The 21,458-nt window shown below is 42.5% G+C and overlaps 1 protein-coding gene and 1 long non-coding RNA gene across 2 annotated transcripts in view; one reads left to right on the forward strand and one right to left on the reverse strand.

The window, feature by feature from the left end:
• The window catches only part of LOC130293577 (uncharacterized), a 57,467-nt gene that overhangs the window by 14,519 nt on the left and 21,490 nt on the right, over positions 1–21,458 (forward strand). The window lies entirely within an intron of this gene.
• TMPRSS5 (transmembrane serine protease 5) overlaps positions 11,593–21,458 on the reverse strand; it is a 163,447-nt gene continuing 153,581 nt past the window's right edge. Inside the window, exons 11-13 of the mRNA XM_056542418.1 lie at positions 13,133–13,275; positions 11,890–12,042; positions 11,593–11,792 (exon numbers count right to left, since the gene is read on the reverse strand). Coding sequence (XP_056398393.1) covers positions 11,784–11,792; positions 11,890–12,042; positions 13,133–13,275 — 305 coding nt within the window. The 3' untranslated portion in view covers positions 11,593–11,783. The remainder of the gene's footprint in view (positions 11,793–11,889; positions 12,043–13,132; positions 13,276–21,458) is intronic.

Raw genomic sequence — 21,458 nt, forward strand, 5'->3', positions numbered from 1 at the left:
CTGTTCTGTTAAGGGCTAAAAAATAAAAAGCCTAACGGCCATTTAAGGTTGGGGCATGATGGCAGTGTGAAAATAGCCCTAGCTGTGTTACTGGTTATTAATGTTTTATATACTGGGTTTACTCTTACTATATATTTTACTATTATATGAATATTATAGATTGGAGGTGGGTAAAGCCTTGAAATTACATAATCAATGCCAATATATAGTGTGGGGTGTTGTTCCCTATAATATCCACCTCTGCTGCAAAATGTATTTCTGACCACGCTGCTTTTCCTCTCAAGGAAGTTCTGCAGTAGTTGGTCCTGGGCATTAGGAACACATGTCCCAGGTCTATTGTAACATTTATTCTGGGTAAATAATTGGGGCATGTGGTGTAAAAATAAATAGCTTAAGATGCCTGGGTGGTCAATTCTGTAGGGGAACGTCATAGCTGGAAGAAGCATTCATGTGTTTAAATGGAGAAGATGAGGAAAGCAAAGGCAACAGCTATAGAAGACAACTATGAGTCATTGGGGTTTATTAATAAAGGTTTTCTGAGATAATATAATTATACAGTTAAGTGAACCAGAAGCAGTTGGATCACTTTAGTTTGTAGTGGTGGTACTGCATTACTGCTTCTTACCTCTTATTGACTGGAGCCAAATGCCTCCAACATCTGGTACCCTGCGAATCAGCAGGTGATGGCCTATCCTCAGGAAAGGCCATCAATAATTTTAGCCAGAAAACCCCCTTTGAAGGTAGGGTTAAACCTGGTGCCTCCTAGCGGGTCTCCTGCAGCTGAAATGCCACTTGTAGATTTTCGGCTGCAGAACTCCACAAGCAGATTATGTTGCTACTCACTAAAGTCAACTAGTAACAACCTTGACGTAATTCTGCAGCAAAAAATCCACAAGCGGAAAAACTGCTGCAGATGCACCAGGTGTGACCCTACCTTTTAAAGTGTTTTATGTGATGTTCCTAATAGAAAATTATGGCTTTGGCATTGAGCGCCACAATCTGCTGCTTGGCCAACTAGTAAAGTCCCCACAGTAAATTTTATCATGGTTTGTTCTCTCTTTAATAATGTATGTACCTGTGTAACATATGGTGATAAAAAATTGTATTATTCATATGAAGATGTATTCTATTTGTATTTATGATTAGGTATGTTGTGCCTATAGGGAAACATTTTTGAATATTAGCTTTTCACCCCTCATCTTCCCCCAAAGTTATACCTGTGCCTCAAGGTTGCCCCGATGTTTTCATCTGGATATACCCATATTCTGTAACCACTGGAGGGTTTCTAGCTGTTAAGAGATTAGCTCTATAGAGCCAGTCAAATATCAGCAAAATAGCAGTCAGAGAAAGGGACACAGAAGTAATGTTTAAACAGGGCTATTCCTGTTTTAATTTTTCAACACCAAAACACAATCAGCCTTCACACTCAAGCATAAACACAAAATAAATCCTGTTTGTTCAGTGATAGCTATACAGAATAGAGCCATGTTTTTTCAATCCCGATCCTGTCCACTACCACAAGATTTGTTGTCCAATCCCGCCCGCTCCCGCTAATATAGAACTGTACATACACTAGGGTGCAATGCTCTGCACATACGCCCATGTGTATAGCAGTGTGTGTACACATTCCTATACAGGTGGGGTATGTGCAGAGCATTGGATCCTTGTCTGGACACTGTTATACACAAGGGGGTATGTGCACTGCAGAGCATTGCACCCTAGTGTCTGTAGAAGACACTAGGGTGCAATGCTCTGCAGTGCACTTATCCCCATGTGAATAGCAGTGCAGGCCCTGGGAGGATCACCAACCGATGCAGTCTAATCTGCACTCACATACCTGGCCGGGCTCGCAGCACAGCACACTGTGAAGTTGCAATAACTTTGGTGGCAGTGTGTTGTGTAGATGCATTACTTAAGCACAAGCCCACTCTGACTTACCGGGCCTGGCGGCAGGTGAAGATTGAGGCTGGGAAGGGTCCCGCAGGATCCCAGTCCCATTGCAGGGCTCTAATACAGAACACTTCTCTGTCTATACAGGCACAGATACAATTGTGCAGGTTCTTCACAGCCTCACTTGCAGACGGACTCACACCTAGTTTTTAAGCATAGCGACTAGTGCTGATCTGGGTCAGTCTGAAAACTTAAGGTTGCCCAGAAAGGTGATGAAAGTCTGCGCTACCAAACCTGCCTTTTATCCCATACTAATAACAGGACTTACTAAATTCCTTAGCAAGCGAAGTCTTGCCAGGGACTTTTAAAGGGGTACTCCGCTGCCCTGCTTCCGGAGCTCCGCTCCCCAGCGTCCGGAAGTTTATTGTTCCGAACGCTGTGTGCGGGCTTCCGTGTTCAGGGCCGCCCCTCGTGACGTCACGCCTGCCCCCTTAATGAAAGTCTAGGCCGTCGCGCCCCCTTCCCATAGACTTTCATTGAGGGGGCGGCCGTGATGTCACAAGGGGGCGAGCGTGACGTCACAAGGGGTGGCACTGAACACGGAAGCCCGCACATCGTTTGGAACAATAAACTTCCGGACGCTGGGGAGCGGAGCTCTGGAAGCAGGGCAGCAGAGTACCCCTTTAAGGTGCTATTTGGCACAATTTGGCTTTGTGTTTATACTGAATTCTACTTGTAATTTCCTGATTTTACAGATATTTACAAATGATGTTAAAGGGGTATTCCAAGATTTTTTTTTTTTATTTGACTGTGCTACAGGGGCTGTAAAGTTAGTGTCGTTCATAATATAGTGTCTGTACCTGTGTTTCTTGGTAGTCTTGCAATTCTTATGTGATCTTTGCCCCAAATTATTTTAGCTGATTAGGAGGGAGAATTGTAGTTTTGCACACAGAGGGCAGCCTGGCCAGAAAACACTGGTCTATTGCATTGAAGGCAGCACAGGTGTGTTTCAGTGGGGAAGGGGGGGGGGGGTGGCTGATGTGTGAGAGGGTGAATAGTTACCTCACACTTACAAATAAGGAATTATGGGATTTGTAGTTTAAAGGCGTACGCCGGGGTAAAACTATTTTTTTTTTTCTCCAAATCAATTGGTGCCAGAAAGTTAAACAGATTTGTAAATTACTTCTATTAAAAAATCTTAATCCTTCCAGTACTTATCAGCTGCTGTATGCTCCAGAGGAAGTTTAGTTGTTCTTTTCAGTCTGACCACAGTGCTCTCTGCTGACACCTTTGTACGTGTCAGGAACTGACCAGAGCAGGAGAGGGGGATTTGTTCCTGCTCTGGACAGTTCCTTACATAAACTGAGGTTTCAGCAAAGAGCACTATGGTCAAACTGGAAAGAACTTTACAACTTCATACAACAGCTGATAAGTTTTTTTTTTAATAGAAGCAATTTACAAATCTGTTTAACTTTGTGGAACCAGTTGAAAAAAAAATAGTTTCCTACCGGAGTACCCCTTTAAAGGAAAACAGTCACCCGTACACCCGCACTATAACCCGATACACCGGGTTATAGTGCTGGTAAACAGGAGACCAATGCAGGGTCTCAGACTGCTATACTTACCTGCAGTCCGGAGCCCCGATACTCCAAAGGTCCTGCCTCAAAGCGCAAGTCAGTGCTGGAAGAGGGGGCCTTTGGAGGATTGGGGTTCTGGGCTGCAGGTAGGTATAGCAGTCCGAGACTTGGCATCGGTCTCCTGTTCACCCACACTATAACCCGGTGTATTGGGTTATAATGTGGGTGACCGTTTTCCTTTCAATGAACGAACTTCAACAGTCACAGCCTTATGGTAATCTCACCACACAGCCATTTAGCCCCAAGATAAGCACAGATCCTTTCCGAGCATGGCTATTACTGTCTGGCAGGAACGTACAGTGGTCCCTCAACATACGATGGTAATCCGTTCCAAATGTACCATCGTTTGTTAAAACCATTGTATGTTGAGGGATCCGTGCAATGTAAAGTATAGGACAGTGGTCTACAACCTGCGGACCTCCAGATATTGCAAAACTACAACACCCAGCATGCCCGGACAGCCAACGTTGTAGTTTTGCAACATCTGGAGGTCGGCAGGTTGAAGACCACTGGTATTGGAGGTTATACTCGCGTGTCCCCGCTGCTCCGGACCGTCACTGCTCGTCACCGCTGCCCTGGATGTCGCCGTCCATCACTATCGCCGCGTCCCCAGGGTGTCCCCGACACACCGGCAAGGCCTCTGCTTCCCCGGGATCCTTGCTCTCCGTCGCCGCCATCACGTCGCTGCGCATGCTGCTTCTATTGGATGACGGGAGCCGGAGCCCCGAGGACAGGTAAATGATCGTCAGCGTACCACACGGGGCACCGTAAACGGCTATCCGGTGGCAGCTGAAGCAGTCTGCGCTGCCGGATAGCCGTTTATGCGATGGCCCCGACATACAAAAGCATCGTATGTTGATGCTGCCTTCAACATGCGATGGCCTCTGAGAGATCGCATGTTGAAATTATCGTATGTTGGGGCCATCGTTGGTAGGGGGGGTTACTGTAGTAAAATAACTTTATGGTGGAGAACCCCTCTAAAGCTCCTTTCACACTATATGTTGCTCCGTTTTAAAGATCCGATAAGAAAACCTTTAAAAACGGGCATTATACGGCCGTTACAAAATCCCATTCAAGTCTATGGGATTTTTTGATTATCCGTTATGAATAATGGACGTTATTTGTGATGGGAGAAAAAACATTACATTCACTAATTTTTCTCCCATCACAAATAACGTCCATTATTCATAACACGCTATAACTGGTGATAACGGATAATCAAAAAATCCCATAGACTTGAATGGGATTTTGTAACGGCCGTATAATGCCCATTTTTAAGGGTTTTCTTAACGAGTCTTTAAAACGGAACAACATATAGTGTGAAAGGAGCCTAATTCTTTTATTGGTAATCCTTTAAAAACACATGAAACTAGTGTTCACAAACATTATACATAAAAGTGAAAATGTGTACTGATGTGTTTCACCTATATTATGCAAAGTGATTCATAATACAAATGTTGATTGATGGACAAGCATATATATATATGTATAATATATATATTTATAAACTGTATAGTGTTTTTCCGGTTGTTTAAGAAAAATGAGGTCACTATAGTCCTGTCAGTAATGTCTGTATAGTTGCATGTGGCAGGTAGGTTGCAAGGACATAAGGACAGGTGTCTAATGACCTCATTTTTCTTTGGCTGTGATGGGACAGGTTGTAATCTCTGATAACAAGTCCCTGTCACAATGGTATGCTTGGTATTTATTGTTTGTTTTGTCCTCCATAGTTTGTGTTCAGTGATAAATGGCATTTGTTTCTCGTGTGTCCCCTGTTCTAAAGACTCTAGAGCTAAATACGCTGTCCACACAGACATAGAAAAACATGTAGGGCTACAAAGATAGTCTATCTTCTGGCCCCCTGGCTGATCAGCTTTGGAGGGACCACAGTCCTGCAGCCTGTTCAGTGTTTAATTCAGTTTAAGGTCCCGTTCACATGAGCGGACCCACAGCGTATTTTACGTTGCAGATACACCGCTGAAGGACCCCTGCATGGTGGCTTTAAATGTGTCTGCTAGGAGCGGCAATATATCGCTACGAGCAGACACACTGCGATGTGCGAGTCGCAGCATGCATGCGCAGTGTACTAGCACATTGCGGCAGCTCTCGGCCTAGCTCATGGAGCAGGGAGAGCGGCCGTGGTGTGTGCGAGTACACCGCGCATGCGTGGCAACTTGCACATTGCAGTGTGTCTGCTTGTAGCTGCGTATTGCCGCGTCGAGCAGGCACATGTAAAGCCACCATGCAGTGGTCCTTCAGCGGCGGATCTGCAGCATAAAATATGCTGTGGGTCCGCTCATGTGAACATACCCCAAAGGTGACTTTACAGGATAAGCTGCCCTGGTTGTACAAGAGAAGCAGCACTATTTCTGGTGATTATATAACGAGCATATGGTATTTTTCAGCAGATTTCTGCTCTGCAGGCTTTCTCTAATTTGAAGTTTTCCTAGAACTGGTGGGCGGAGCTTTTTCCTCTATCCTCCAAATACTTGTATTGCTTGTCTTGCAGACACAGGACCTATCTCAGCTGATTCTCAGAGTGGAAAAGTTTAGCAGCAGGAGAGAAAGGGAAAAAGCTTCATAATAGGAGAGAGAGAAGCAGTTTTGTCTAATAAGATTTATCACAAAGTTTCTTATATGTGCTTGTTCTATTGATCTATACAAAGTTTGATCAAATGACAGTGACCATTTAAGATTTTCCTACTTGTTTCGTGTTTCAAACGTCTGTGTGGTGGATCAGGGTATTGCAGTGTTGTTCTACCAAAGTAAATGGGACAAAGCTGTTCAATCAAAGGTAAAAGAGCACTATCCGTGTAGGCTTAAAATGTAGTTTCATGCCATAAATTATCTGGGGCCCAAAGTGTTAGACCCTGACCTCATGGGCCCCTGCATATCCAATAGGAACCCCAAAAAATACTGCAACACTACTTAATATTCAAATGCAAAAAAAAGCTACTTATAGTGCTTGACAAAAGCATTGTGGTACTGGAGAAATGTTGCTACACATTTTGGTAAAAAAAAAAAAAAAAGCTCTAGCTTTTTATTTTTTTTTTGTATTTAAAGGGGCATTCCTGTGAAAAAAAAAAATTCTTTTCTTATCAACTGGCTCCAGAAAGTTAAACAGATTTGTAAATTATAACAGAATATAGATACAGATCCAAAGACAACAGACAATTCCAATATGTAAGAAAAGAATGGAGGACGGCACTAACCCAAGATGGTAGCTTCAAAACAGTTCTTTATTGCATAAACACGGTGGCGGTGTCAGACAGGTGAATGGACAGGAACGCCGAGGGCCTCAGCATGCAGGTAACAGCTGTGTCGTACTTCCGTACTTCGTCAGACCATCACGCCCACTGACGAGGTCCTGGTTAAATACCTGAGTGATCTCATCAGGCGGCGGGAACTACAAACTTGTAGTAACACTAGGACATATGTCTTTTTTCGACCATACTAACTATGTAACATATACAGTGCACTAGTGGGTTAAATATACTTAGATCTAATTTGTCATTAAGACCTAGTTTTCTTTGAGCATCCGTACGCATAATCCAGCGCGCCTCCGTTTGGAGGAGATCATTACGTCTGTCTATACCATCTCGGCTGTGCACTCTCTCGATCCTGAAAAACCGCAAAGCCGAGGGATCTCCTTTATGTACTTCCCAAACATGATCAATAACTCGAGGTGAGCTCTTTCTTGTTCTTAATGAGTAAAGATGCTCTCGGAATCTAGTGTGCATCGGACGTGTGGTGCTTCCGATATAAAATCGTCCACACTCACATTTAATTCCATACACTACATCATTTGTTTTGCAACATATGAAATCTTTACATTGCATACATATACCACCAATACTTATAGATGAGATCCCGCGGCTTTGCGGTTTTTCGGGATCGAGAGAGTGCACAGCCGAGATGGTAAAGACAGACGTAATGATCTCCTCCAAACGGAGGCGCGCTGGATTATGCGTACGGATGCTCAAGGAAAACTAGGTCTTAATGACAAATTAGATCTAAGTATATTTGTATAAATTGCTCTTTGGTACTTGCCAGCGGAATTTTGGGTTTTAATCTATTGTAACCCACTAGTGCACTGTATATGTCTTAGTGTTACTACAAGTTTGTAGTTCCCGCCGCCTGATGAGATCACTCAGGTATTTAACCAGGACCTCGTCAGTTGGCGTGATGGTCTGACGAAGTACGAAAGTACGACACAGCTGTTACCTGCACGCTGAGGCCCTCAGCGTTCCTGTCCATTCACCTGTCTGACACCGCCACCGTGTTTATGCAATAAAGAACTGTTTTGAAGCTACTATCTTGGGTGAGTGCCGTCCTCCATTCTTTTCTTATATATTAGATTTGTAAATTACTTCTATTTACAAATCTTAATCCTACTAGTACTTATCAGCTGCTAAAGTTGAGTTGTTTTTTCTGTCTGACAACAGTGCTCACTGCTGACACCTCTGTATGTCTCAGGAACTGTCCAGAGTAGGAGAAAATCCCCATAGCAAACCTATCCTGCTCTGGACCCTTTGCTATGGTATTTTTTTGGCTTCATATGGGACAAAGCTATAATTCATTGCACTGCTGCTTATAAAAAGTACAGTGGCCCAGGTCTGACTTCCCCATAGCAACCAATCTCAACTCCAACTTTAATATTTCAATGCACTCTGGTACAATGAAAGCTGAGCTGTGAGTGGTTTCTATAAGGACATTTTTGTCTCTGCCAGATCTAGGTTCTAATGTAAAGTGTATACACCATAGAGCCTATAAACAGCTGATCAGAGGGGGTGCCAAGAGTCAGATCTCTATCAATCTAATACTGACATTTGCTTAGGTTATCTTAGGCTTAAAGAAGATGTCCAGTGCTAAGAAATGTATCCCCTGCTGGGACCCCCCTGCGATCTCCTGTACGGGGCCCTGGCTCGACCTCAGCTTTGCGCTGCTAGAGCCCTTTAAGTACCCAACACGTCAGCTGGTCTAAACATACCCTCTCCATTCATCTCTATGGGAGTGGTGGAGGCACATGAATGCTGTGTCTCCGCCTCTCCGATAGAGATGAATGGAGGAGGTATGTTTAGACCAGTTGACCTGCTGTGTTTAAATCATCACAGACAGCAGCTCAGCCGGGGTCAGGGTGCCTGCGCATAGGGGATATATTTCTTATCACTGGATAAGATATCTCTGGGTTAGTGTACCAGAGTCCCTTCTGTATGTACTGAACAGTGAGGCATGCACTGTATGTCTCCCTGCTCTGTGAACATGGGTAATGCATACATCATCGCTTACCTCTAGTCAGCCCAACACTTTGCTGGGCAGGCACAGTACACCAGCCCAAAGGTAAGCAGTGATGCACTATGTATCACCACTTGTACATTTGTTGAGCTTCATTTGAATTAGCTGTCAAATCAGAGTCGCTGCGGCTCCCTACACTATTGGCCATTCAGTAACCACTTACTGGGCTGAGCACAGAACGAATGTGTTGGGGCTGACCAAAGACAAACAGGGGTTCCTGCTCCTGTATTGTTATGCCCAAAGTGAATATCAAGAATTTAAAATATGGTTTATTTGTTAAATCTGGATTGAATTTGATTCTGAATCAAATTGATCATCTTAATAACATTCTGAGAAAGAACCATCAATTTTAAAACTCGCTTAAATAGTTTATTTTCAAGGTTTTATGTCAGTAAATGGTTTATCATTGTATGAAAATAGGAAATAATAGCTTAACATGTTTTTTGAACCAATTTCTCAGCATTTTCAAGATTTCCTTTTTCTATCAATAAATGAAGTGAAACTAGTGCCATGGATCTACTGCCAAGACTGATAGGATATATATGCATTGCTTAGAGGGCTTTGTTGAAACAGGCTGTCTCCTTATATTGCTTTTCATTCTGTGCCCTGGTCAGTAAGGAGTTACAGGCCTGGGTCAATCAGCAGCTGAGGAGGGGTATTTGATTCCTCCTCGGCTTTATGGCTCTCGCTCTTGCTATATAACTCTGTGTTTTAGTCCTGTTGATTTTAGTTCAGACTTGTTACTTTGTTTAAACCATGGCTTTGTAGTTCTGACCTGTTTGTTTGGCTTTTAGACTAGTCCTGTTTGTCTTTTGATCTGTTTATACTTATGGCCAGGTTTATTCTTTCTAGTTTGCATCTGAACCTTGACCTGTGTCCTGACTTTTATTCAGATGTGTTTACTGTATGTTTTGTACTCCACCAAGGTTTAGATCCTGATCCATTGCTTTGCCCCTATACCTGGTGGTGTTTGACTGACTGTGTTTAGTCTTGTGCAATCCAGAACCTGTGTATCCTAATCTGTATAGTTTCTTGACTTGTACTCAAACCTGTTCCTGTTTTGTACTCTGCCACAATATACGTCCTGATCCATTACTTCTTACTTTGCCCTATACCTGATGATTTTTAAATTGTGTTTAGTCTTATGTAATCCAGAACCAGTGTATCCTGATCTGTATAGTGTCCTGACTTAAGTTATTTCTTCACTTACCTTTTTCCTGGTTAACTTGCTGCTATATCTCCTCGCTTTGACCCTGAACCTGCTAGTCACTATTATATATACCTGCCATTATATCTTTCTGATATTTGTAACTACCTTGGATTCCTGTTTGTTATAGATTAACTTTTCAAATCCTGACCTCTGTACAGATCTGTGTATTGTTTTGACTTATGTCAACCCTGCACTTTAGTCCAGTGGAGGTACTGGTGCCCAGTTGTGCATCCGTGGTTTAGGGCAGATACGTGAGTAGGTAGGGATAATGGTTCTGGGTGAGAGCAGGGCCACACTATTCCCTTCCAGACATGACAATAACAGTGTAAAATGTAATAATGGACCAACATTTAGCTCAGGGGACCTGCAGAATTTCCACAACTTCAAAGCAAAAAGAGAACACTGTGAAATGCAAGGACATAAAAGACCCAGCAAAATAAAGATACCAAAATGTTGTTTGTAAGTGATGTCCCCCGATTCTAGCCTGTATGAAAACAGATCACTTTTGTATTTCAGCTTCAGAGCTTCTATTTGTTCTCAGCAGCTGTAAAACATTATTCTGAAAAAAAAAAAACTCTCCAGCGAGGATACAGCTGTCAAAACGACTTAAATAAGATTTATTATATCACTTCAATAAGACAGAGCAAAAAACAGCCGCTTATGACTGAGAGTAATTACTGGATCAATCAATTATACTAATTACATGAAAATCCACCACACAAATCATCATGGAAATGAATGGGAAATGGAATTCACTTTATCTATGAATGTCATTTCTAGAGCGTAAGAAACTTGGAGATAACAGGGCGTACTGCCATCTTTAGGTGTAGGGATCGTCTACCTCTAGTAACCACTTCATGATATTCCCCCATTATAGCCGCCAACATGTGGTATTTGCTTATTAACCTATTTATTACAGACATCTTTAACCGCATCTCGATTTAGCAGAACTGATCTGATCATATGACACAAATATCAAGGTGTATTATTGCTGTAAATAGTCTATAACAAGGCCCCCTACTAAATACTAACATGCTTCTACAGTGGCACAGAGGGTACTGCATGTAGGTAAGATGACAGGAGCTGCATTGCATCCTGGGGTGTTGTGTACAAAGTAGAAGCAGAGTTTCTATTGGCCAATGCTTAGCAACAGTCCGCCTCTCAGTTACTGAATTGTATGATAAAGTTTAACTACAAACAGCAGCGATGGAAAAAAAAAATTGTTTTCATTCATGTACAGCCCCATAAACGCTGTCGCCCTAGGCACATGGCTTAATGCAAACACAAAATCCCTGTCTATAGATAAATTTACTACAGAATTGCATTAAAGCTAAAATGAAATAGTAGATTGCTCTTTCTATTAAAATGTAAGCAGAATACAGTGTCCTATTCTGTATCATATCTGATAAACAGAGTATTTAAGACTTTGGGTTCAGCAGTAACATTGATGGTTAGTCTGACACTTTTTGTTATATGACAAGTAGAGGATATTTTTTGGATGGACTCTTATACTTCCTAGAGCACTGTACATGTAATTGAGTAAATCAATGGCTTGTTAAAACATCCACCCAGATTATTGCATCGCATACCAGGCTGTATTTAATAAGAGAAGTATATGGAATGTCCTTCATAGTCACCAAAATCATGTACTGCAATGAGCTGGATAGATTGGCCATCATTGGTATATCATTGTGAGGGTGGATGTAAATGTGTTCAGATACCACCAAATCTGGTGTCCTCTGGTTCTCTGTCTAGTCGTCCTGCAAAAGAGAGAGTTATAGTGTTCCAGTTGGTTCTTCCATTTTGTAATTCTATAGACACATTAACAAAAGCTAAAGACTTTCCGAAAATTATTACCTCAATGACCTTATGTATCCAGTCTAGAAAGGATCCAATCTTAGTATAAACACCTGGGCGGTTGGGCTCAGCACATCCCGTTCCCCAGCTCACCACTCCAACCAGACGCCAGGTATAGTCAGTCTGACAAACCAAGGGCCCACCGCTGTCACCCTACAGGAACAAGATCAGAAGTGGAGTGGAAAAAAACATTTATTGCACATTAAAGATTGGTGCCAATTTTATGCCAACCAGTGGTCGGAATCCCCCATAATCAGTCACTTCTTTTCCTACATGGTACTACTCATTTAATAAAAACTGTAGTTTTAACCATATCCATTCAAACATCTCCATACATTTAGTTTTCTTGTATGCATTTGGGAGTTCACATATTTCCACATAACATATGAATGGGTACATTTTTTACATTTATGTTCATTATTTATATACTAGTCATTTTCCCCCTCATTTTTTGCTTTTTTCAAAATAAGATATTTTGATGGCTTAAAAATTTACTGCTTAACTTTCCAGTTTCAAAACCTGTTGAACCTTTTTGTGTTCTATAAACACCGGCAGGCATCTGCCCCCAAAAGGGATACTTTTTAAACTTTTTATTTTATTTTTAAAAGCATAAAAAATCCACTAGTGCAATGTGTTATTAAACAAGCTGGTAACACTGAGTACCATCCACTTACTCATTACCATACATGTTGCCATAACGGTCATTAAAGGGGTTGCCAACGTTTTATTTTTATTTTTTTTAAATCATTGCTATAGGATAACTTTTTACAGTTTTCTTATCGTCAAGTTCTTCTTCTCTGCCTGCAGTGTATTGTCCATACCTGGCGGCCTATAGAGGGGCATGTGATGATACACGTCATGATGGCTCCTCCACGGCACCTGCCCTCCTTGCTTGAGCACAGTGTACTGCTATGGAGGAGGCACGGTGACTTGTATCGTCACATGCTCCTCCGTAGGCTGCCTGTATGAGCGATAAGCTGCCGGCAGAGTCCAAGAACTGAGTGGGAGCAGAGCCGGATGATGTACACTTTATGAGGATTCCCTGCCACCCTGTTCGCTTACAAGTATTACACATCTCCTTTAATGTAAAAACAGCTCAATACTTCTTGGATATACTCCTAGGTGACCTGTCAGTGTTATACAGGGATCTTAGACAGTGTTAAACATTGGCTGAACATCATGCCGAAGGTCAGCCAACCTTCTCTCATCTCTCCTCACCACCTCATCAGTAATATTTCCTTACCTGACAAGCATCAACTTTTCCATCCAGGTACCCAGCACAAAGCATTCTTGAAGTAATGTCTCCATCATATATGCAGGAACTATTGCATTTCTTAGTGCCAATGAGGGGCACCATGGCTTCCTTCAGACTTTGAGGCATGCGTGCTAAAGATATGAAATAAGAATGACAAAATAGGAACAGCACAATTTGTCACTTTCAAACATCAGTCCTAATTGGTTATTTCTTACCCATCCAATCAACTACACAAAAAGGAGTATAGAGATATATGGATCAATAAAATATTACATTATGAAGGAAGGCTGATGTCTGTATTCTCTTTTTTTTTTGTCTGTTCTATATTTTTTTAAAGACTAAGTGGGGCATTTATCAAAACCAGTGTAGAGAAAAGGTTGACCAGTTGGCTATAGCAACCAATCATATTGCTTATTTCATTCTTAACAAGGCCTGTGGAAAAAATGAAGCAATCTGATTGGTTGCTATGGGCAATTGATCATTTTTTCCTCTACACAGGTTTTCATAAATCTCCCCCTAAGGCCACATTTTAGTCTCTTGAATAAAGCCAACTTGCCAATAACGGTGGTGTGGCATTCTGTTGTGCAACCACAACTATTGTTTTGCCATTTATACTTAGTGCAGGTGTATATTAAAACACGATAGTGTAAATCTTTCCATTATACTTTTCTTTTGTACAACAAGCAAACATATGAAAATCTTGACTAAACCCCTGAAGTTTCACACAACCAAACTTGGACCATTGTTTTGTTTTATGTTAAAAAACATGGGGGGAGATTTATCAAAACCTGTGCAGAGGAAGAGTGGTGCAGTTGCCCATAGCAACCAATCAGATTGCTTCTTTCATTTTCCACAGGCCTCTAAAGAGGCCTGTGGAAAATGAAAGAAGCAATCTGATTGGCTGCTATGGGCAACTGCACCACTCTTCCTCTGCACAAGTTTTGATAAATCTCCCCCATGGGGTGTATATTTTATGGGTGTTCTAATATTTAATGTCCTAGTTCATCATTATGCTTGGAAGTTTTTTTTTTTTTTTGCCTATATTTGGCCCAGTTGATTGGTGCAGCAATTTTTTTTAAGTCAGAAGTGCATGCCTTTTAAATTAAAGTAATTTGTAAGGTGTTCTACAGAAGTTAACTTTTTTGAATTGGTTTGTGCAGTGGTCATAAACTTATTATGTGCGCCTTTTTAAAAAGTTGCATAATACTGCTTCCTGCCATCTACCATACCGCTCTTTGCCACCTAGCCAGGTGATCGTGCTGATGATGGGTATTTTCAGGGGCTGCTGGGTCTTAACTTTGTCTGCAAAGCTGATCTGAGTCTTTTAAGTGGCTCTATTTCCCCTATAACTGGGACTACTATGTCAACTCCACTTAGGGTATATTGAAACTGCGGAATGTCTGCCCGTAATAATTTCCAGGCAAACATTCCGCAGGCTGCAAACGGATGCCAGCAGAACATGCCAGCTTTAGGGCCGCTCGGAAATGCTCTGTCTTCATAGACACAGTAATTCTTTCTGCAGAGGCTGAAATGAGATTTTTTGTTGTGTGAAAATAATTGGAATCTGCTGCAGTGGAATTTTTCTTTCAGATTCCCCTCGGATATTCCACTGTGTGTAAGAGACCTTACAGGTGAAATCAGCAACAAAAAAATATTAATTTACCATAAAAATGCCCCTTAATTTACACGTACAGTATTCTGCACAGATTTGATGCGCAGGATTTGAAGCTGTGTTCAGTCATTTAGTTTACATTGAAGTCTGCAGCAGATAATCCTGCTCAGAATACTGAATGTGTGAGTAAACCCTAAAGGTCTTTTATGACCTTATGGGGGCACAAAATTGTAAAACACAAAGTGTGTATTTATAGAAAAAAACTAACCAAAAACGGGGGCGTGGCCTGGCTGCTGTGGTGCATGGTCGCACTCTAACGGAGCTCCGTGCCCAGACCTGCTAAAGCGACGATATTACCCGCTAACCACCTCTCTCAGATACCCGAACTTACCTCTTGCTATCCCAGGACACCCTCCGCAATGCCGGCCCGCAAGAAAAAGCCGCTCCACCATCGCTCTCTGGCAAAATTTGCCTTCTCCCCGAGAGGCCGCACTTCATAAGATGGCGCCGAAGACCGACGCGCTGTCCTCCAGGACGGGGCTCCCTGCTTCCCTGACCGCCACGGCTCTGCCTCGCTGTCACCAAGGCAGAGACATTCATTTTCAGACCCGACGGTCCACATGGCTGTGGGCCCCCCGGATACTCTGCGGCTCTGTGACCGGCCTGACTCAGACGCTTCCCCGGGGCAGTGCGGTCACCTGGAGCGCCGCGGCTGCAGCACCTCTCCGAGACACCGCACTTCCTCCCTGACGAGCTTGTCCCCAGCTGCAGAGCCTGGGGTCTCTAAGCTGCCAACTACCAAGTCGCCGGCACTGATGGGAGACGGCACTCCATTATCAGGTACCGTGTGTGGCTTTGACCCCCTAGCGGACATTCCTGTACTCAATGCCTCCCTCACAGACACTGCCATGCGCAACATGCTGGTGTTGCTCCATACTATGTTTGTGCAGGACATTAATAAATGAATACATCCTGTACAAGCAGACCTTCAATCTTTAGGAGGCAGAGTGGATCATCTAGAAGATAAGTTGGGAGAATTTGCAGAATCACATAATTCCCTCATAGATATGCATTATGAGGCTGAGGATGAAATATCAGCTCTAAAGGCTAAAGTGGCAGACGTGGAGGACCACAGCCGCCATAATAACATAAAATTATGGGGTGTTCCTGAGAAGGTGGCCCCTACTGACATCCCATCCTATGTGTGCACGCTCCTAAAAACTGTCTTGCCTGACTGTTCATCTCAGGAACTGATAGTTGATAGAGCCCACAGGGTTCCCCGCCCACGCCATTTGGATGAAACGGTCCCCAGAGACATATTAGCCTGTGTCCACTTTTTCCATGTTAAAGAACAGCTGATGGACAATGCTCGGAAAAATAATAGCCTGCCGGCCCCTTACCACAATATTTCTCTCTATGTGGATTTATCTGCTGCCACGTTACAAGCCAGACGTACCCTTCTTCCCATCACCTCTGCCCTGAGGTCTGCGAATGTGCCCTATCGCTGGGGTTTTCCGACCCGTCTGCTCATTAGAAAGGATGGGACTGTTCACTCCGTCAAGAACCTAGCTGAAGGTGAATTTCTTCTAGCACAGTGGAATCTCTCTCCAGCTGCCACAAATACCACCCGCTCTACCAAGAGAGCGACCACTGTCTCGAGAGACTGGGATGTAGCTTGAGAACTATGGTGTTTACTAATTGCTCTTTCTTAGTTGGCAGACTCTGGCGTGTTGCCCATGACCCACGGCTTCAGTGTGGACTTTTGACTCTCACCCAAAGTGGACCTGTGTCTGGCAGAGGTTCCATAAAGATTTCTTAGTTGTTTTCTGTTTGTTTGTGCTGTTTGTGTTTGTGCTGTTATGTTTCTTTGTTGTTTGTCTCCTCAGAAACACCGAATTCAGTAGTCCATGGTGTATACTCTACCTTAGGCAGGCAGGCACACGCTGGCTGGGAGGTGTGCTTTGCCACTGTAAATTACATATAATAGCAATTTTTCAAGCTCCTACTTATGTCTACTTAAGATAGTAATTAACATAGATAGCTTGAACGTGAGTGGGCTTAATGCTCCTCATAAAAGGGCTTATTTATGGAAGGAAGCCAGATCTCTTAAAAGTGAAGTGTTATGCTTGCAAGAAACTCATTTGCTTTCCCAGGATGCCTTCCGTCTTACTCACCCCTTATTTCCGCATGTTTTTCATTCCCACTACAGTAAGAAATCCAGAGGGGTCGCGATTGCCGTTAAGAACACCGTTGCATTTTCCTTGAAAGAGGCTGTTTCGAACCCACAGGGAAGGTATGTCATCCTTTGCTGTACTATCAATGCTGCCCCTTTAACCATAGTGGCCGTGTATGCCCCAAATGTGGGTCAGCTCAGATTTCTCAACAAATTTCTCAGAGTAATACGTAAATCACCTTGGGGGTCTCTTTTGCTTTGCGGGGACTTTAACACTATTCCTGACTCTTCGCTAGATACTACCTCCCTCTCCCACTCTGTCTCTACCACTCTTTCCTCTTTCCTTTACAAAGAAGAACTATATGACATTTGGAGAATACACCACAACACTAAAAGAGATTACACTTTTTTATCCACAGTCCATAATTCATATTCTCATATTGACCTATTTCTAGTTGACAAATCCCTCCTTACAACTTTACTCACTTCTACTATTAACACTATCTCTTGGACAGATCATGCAGCTATCACGCTAACACTTTCTGACAAGATATCATCCCCACAGACCTATATAAAGAGGTGTAATCCTTTTATTTGGTCACATCCCAAATATGCAGGGTGTTTATACAAAGACATTGAGGAATATTTTTCCCTAAATTCTACCTCCGTCTCAAACCCTGTCACTGTGTGGAGTTGCCACAAAGCTGTCAATCGCGGTTTTTGTATAAAATATGGATCTCTTATCAAAAAAGCAATGCGATCAAAAATTTCATGATATTTTGCAAAGTTTGCAAACCGCGGACCAAGCAAATAAACTTGCCCCCTCTGCGGTGTTAGCGACAGAGATTGCCTCATTGCGTCGGGACCTCCGCTGCCTTTTATTGTCCACATATGAAAAATTGTACCGAAAGTTACGTGCTACATACTACTCTCAAAACGACAAGGCTGGCAAGCTGCTGGCCCGCAGACTCAAACAGCGACAAGCAAAATCCTGCATCCCATTTCTTATCCATACAGATACTAATACCCCCCGTCACAGATCGCTAATGGCTTTCTTTCCTACTATACAAAACTTTACAATCTTAAGGACTCTATTCAAAATTCTTCAGACATACCTTCTATGACTACCAGTTTCTTAGACTCGCTCCGCCTCCCTTCACTTACTGCCCCTCAACTAGCTGCATTAAACGCAGAGATCACAGTGGATGAAGTTCTTGCTCCCATCAAATCCCTCCCATCTGAAAAAGCTCCCGGCCCCGATGGCTATATTTATGCTTATTATAAAAAGTTTCACACCCTGTTATATCCCCATCTAACTAAATTCTGTAATGCTGCAATGTTATCTGGTCATCTTCCCGAGGAAAATTTGCAAGCCACTATCACAACACTGCCCAAGCCAGGCAAGACTCCTGATCGCCCCCAAAATTTCCGCCCCATATCACTCCTCAACCAGGATGTAAAAATATATGCTAAAATTATAGCTACACGTATCACTAAAGTATTGCCATATCTTATATCAGCTAACCAAGCGGGGTTTGTGGCTGGCCGGCAAGCCTCAGACAACACCAGGCGCCTGGTCAACATCTTCACACATCTAGAGCACTCTGCCACGCCAGCACTTGTATTAGCGCTCGATGCCGAGAAGGCGTTTGACCGCCTTCGGTGGTCTTATGCTTTTTCGGTTTTATCCAGAATGGGTTTTGCTGGTTCGGTAGTTTCGGCAATAGCCTCTCTGTACTCCTGTCCCACTGCCAGGGTGCTTGCAAATGGCTCCCTATCTGACACTTTTAAGATTACAAACGAATCCCGACAGGGTTGTCCCTTGTCACCACTTCTATATATTTTGTCTATGGAACCGCTCGCTCAAGCTATTAGGCAAGAGGCAACTATCTCAGGGATAAAAATAGGTGGCAGTAAGCATGTCAGCTCTTTATACGCTGACGACGTGATCCTAACACTAACTGACCCACTTGCCTCTGTGCCAGCGGTGATGGACTTAATATCTAAGTTCGGCACTATCTCATATTACTTACTAAACACTAATAAAACACAAGCCCTATCTAACAATTTACCTATTGAGCATCTAACATTTCTTCGCACTAACTACACATTTGACTGGCACCCCACATCTATTCAACTATCCTACCCTTATAATACGCTATACTCTGAAAATTAGAAGGTTAGGGCTTCTGCTGATCGATTAGCTAAATCAGAAGTTTCTTAGTTCGGTAGGATTGCAGCATTTAAAATGTTCCTTCTCCCCCTCTTCTTGTACCTGTTTCGCGCCCTCCCTATAGCTTTACCCTCCACTTTTTTCATATCTGCTCAAAAAATTCTTACTTCTTACATTTGGGCGGGTAGATGGTCAAGACTTTCTGCATCCATTCTCCGGAAACCTAAATTGTTGGGGGGTCTGGGTTCTCCTAACTTGAAACACTATTACACGGCTACCCTGGTTGCGATGATGCGGCATTGGCAGCGAGGATGTACGGCCCTCCCGTGGGTGGACATAGAGAACAATTCTGTACGACCCTATTGTGTTAGCGACCTGTTATTTTTTCCTTACTGGAACATACCTCCACCTTCTTTTTCCAACCCATTGGTAAAAGCATCCTACACAGCATGGGTTTCCTACATCTTGCATTCATCTAACACCTGTAGGCCTAATCTCCGCGACTTACCTTTGACTTTTTTACAAGGTTGCATTCCTAACATGGACTTAAATGTATGGATCTCTAGGGGTATTACTCATGTTCGCCACCTATATGAGGGTTTCTCCATAGTCTCCTTTTCTAGCCTCATGTCCGCAAACCCAATCTCTAAGCATTATTTTTTTAAATTTCTACAAATCCGCCACCTCTTAAGCACATTGCGGCCCTCAACGACCCCTCTGGATTGCTCGGCCCTCAGGTTCTCACCCTCTTCAACCCAAGGTCTCAAACCATTTTATCGTACTTTATTACACACTGACGTTTTCTCCAAATCCTATCCCTTATGATTATGGGAGAGGGACCTGGGAATCACGCCATCTCTGGAGGATTGGCAGAGGGCTTTCAAGTATATCCATAAGGCTCTTCAATGCTCTACTCATATGGAATCGGCCTTCAAAATTCCTTTGGTGGTACTATACACCGGACCGCCTAAATTACATATATGGTGATGTCTCAGACCGTAGTAGGAGGGGATACGGTTTTAAGGGTATCCTAGCACATATTCTTTGGTTTTGTCCCCAGTTGCAGCCTTTTTGGTCGGCATGTTTGCAACTATTCCAAGGACTTTTTGGCAGTGACGTTCCTTGGTCTCCCCAATCTGTCTTTCTTTTTCTAGAATTTTTCTAGAATTTTCTAGAATTTCTAGAATTACAACATCTACCATTATATGTATTCTAGCCAAAATAGCTGTTGTGAGCCATTGGAGATCCAATACCGTTCCTACTATAGAAATTTTACTTAATAAAATACAGCTTACATACACGTATGAAAGAATCATAGCGGAAGGAGCGGGTAGATTGCCTTTCTTCACTCAACGTTGGCATAACTTGTCTTTGTCCCCACATTGTACAGAATTAGCATAACCTATAAGCTTGTGACTATCAAGTTTTCTTTGTATTGGCCATCCAATATAGCCCATATATGGCCCATCCACCAGCTTCACTAGTATTTCTATCTGTAGACCTCGGCTCCATAGGGGTTCATTATCAATAATTGTAGTGTGTACTTAACGTGATCAACTTTTACTGATGTCTAGACATGGTGACTACCCAATTGTTTCTCACAGCATAATAACCACAGTGTTTTGTTGTTTGATTCCTGTTTCTAATGTTGGACCTCTGTGTCCTTGTTTTAGGATTGTATTGAACCATGTGCTTTACTATACCTGCCATAACGTGTCCTTCTCTTGTGCGTAGGATGACATGTTTCCCTATATGACATTGTATACTCTGCCCATGTGTCGACAGTCCGGTGTTTATTTGTTGTAACCTTGAAAAAGTTTTATCAATAAAAAACTATTCACAAAAAAAAAAAAAAACAAATAGCCCAAACAACACCCCTAGCCCAGCCAACTATATATAAGAAAAACATTATTGTAAAAAATTATAATAATAACAGTAGTAATTAAAAAAAAACACACACACACCTGTGTGTGTGTGTGTGTGTATATATATATATATGTGTATATATATATATGTGTGTATATATATATATATATATATATATATACACAGTACAGACCTAAAGTTTGGACACACCTTCTCATTCAGAGTTTTCTTTATTTTCATGACTATGAAAATTGTAGATTCACACTGAAGGCTTCAAAACTATGAATTAACACATGTGGAATTATATAGATAACAAAAAAGTGTGAAAATATGTCATATTCTAGGTTCTAGCCACCTTTTGCTTTGATTACTGCTTTGCACATTCTTGGCATTCTCTTGATGAGCTTCAAGAGGTAGTCACCTGAAATGGTCTTCCAACAGTCTTGAAGGAGTTCCCAGAGATGCTTAGCACATGTTGGCCCTTTTGCCT

The sequence above is a fragment of the Hyla sarda genome, chromosome 10 (assembly GCF_029499605.1).
Source record: "Hyla sarda isolate aHylSar1 chromosome 10, aHylSar1.hap1, whole genome shotgun sequence".
NCBI classification, from domain to species: Eukaryota; Metazoa; Chordata; class Amphibia; order Anura; family Hylidae; genus Hyla; species Hyla sarda.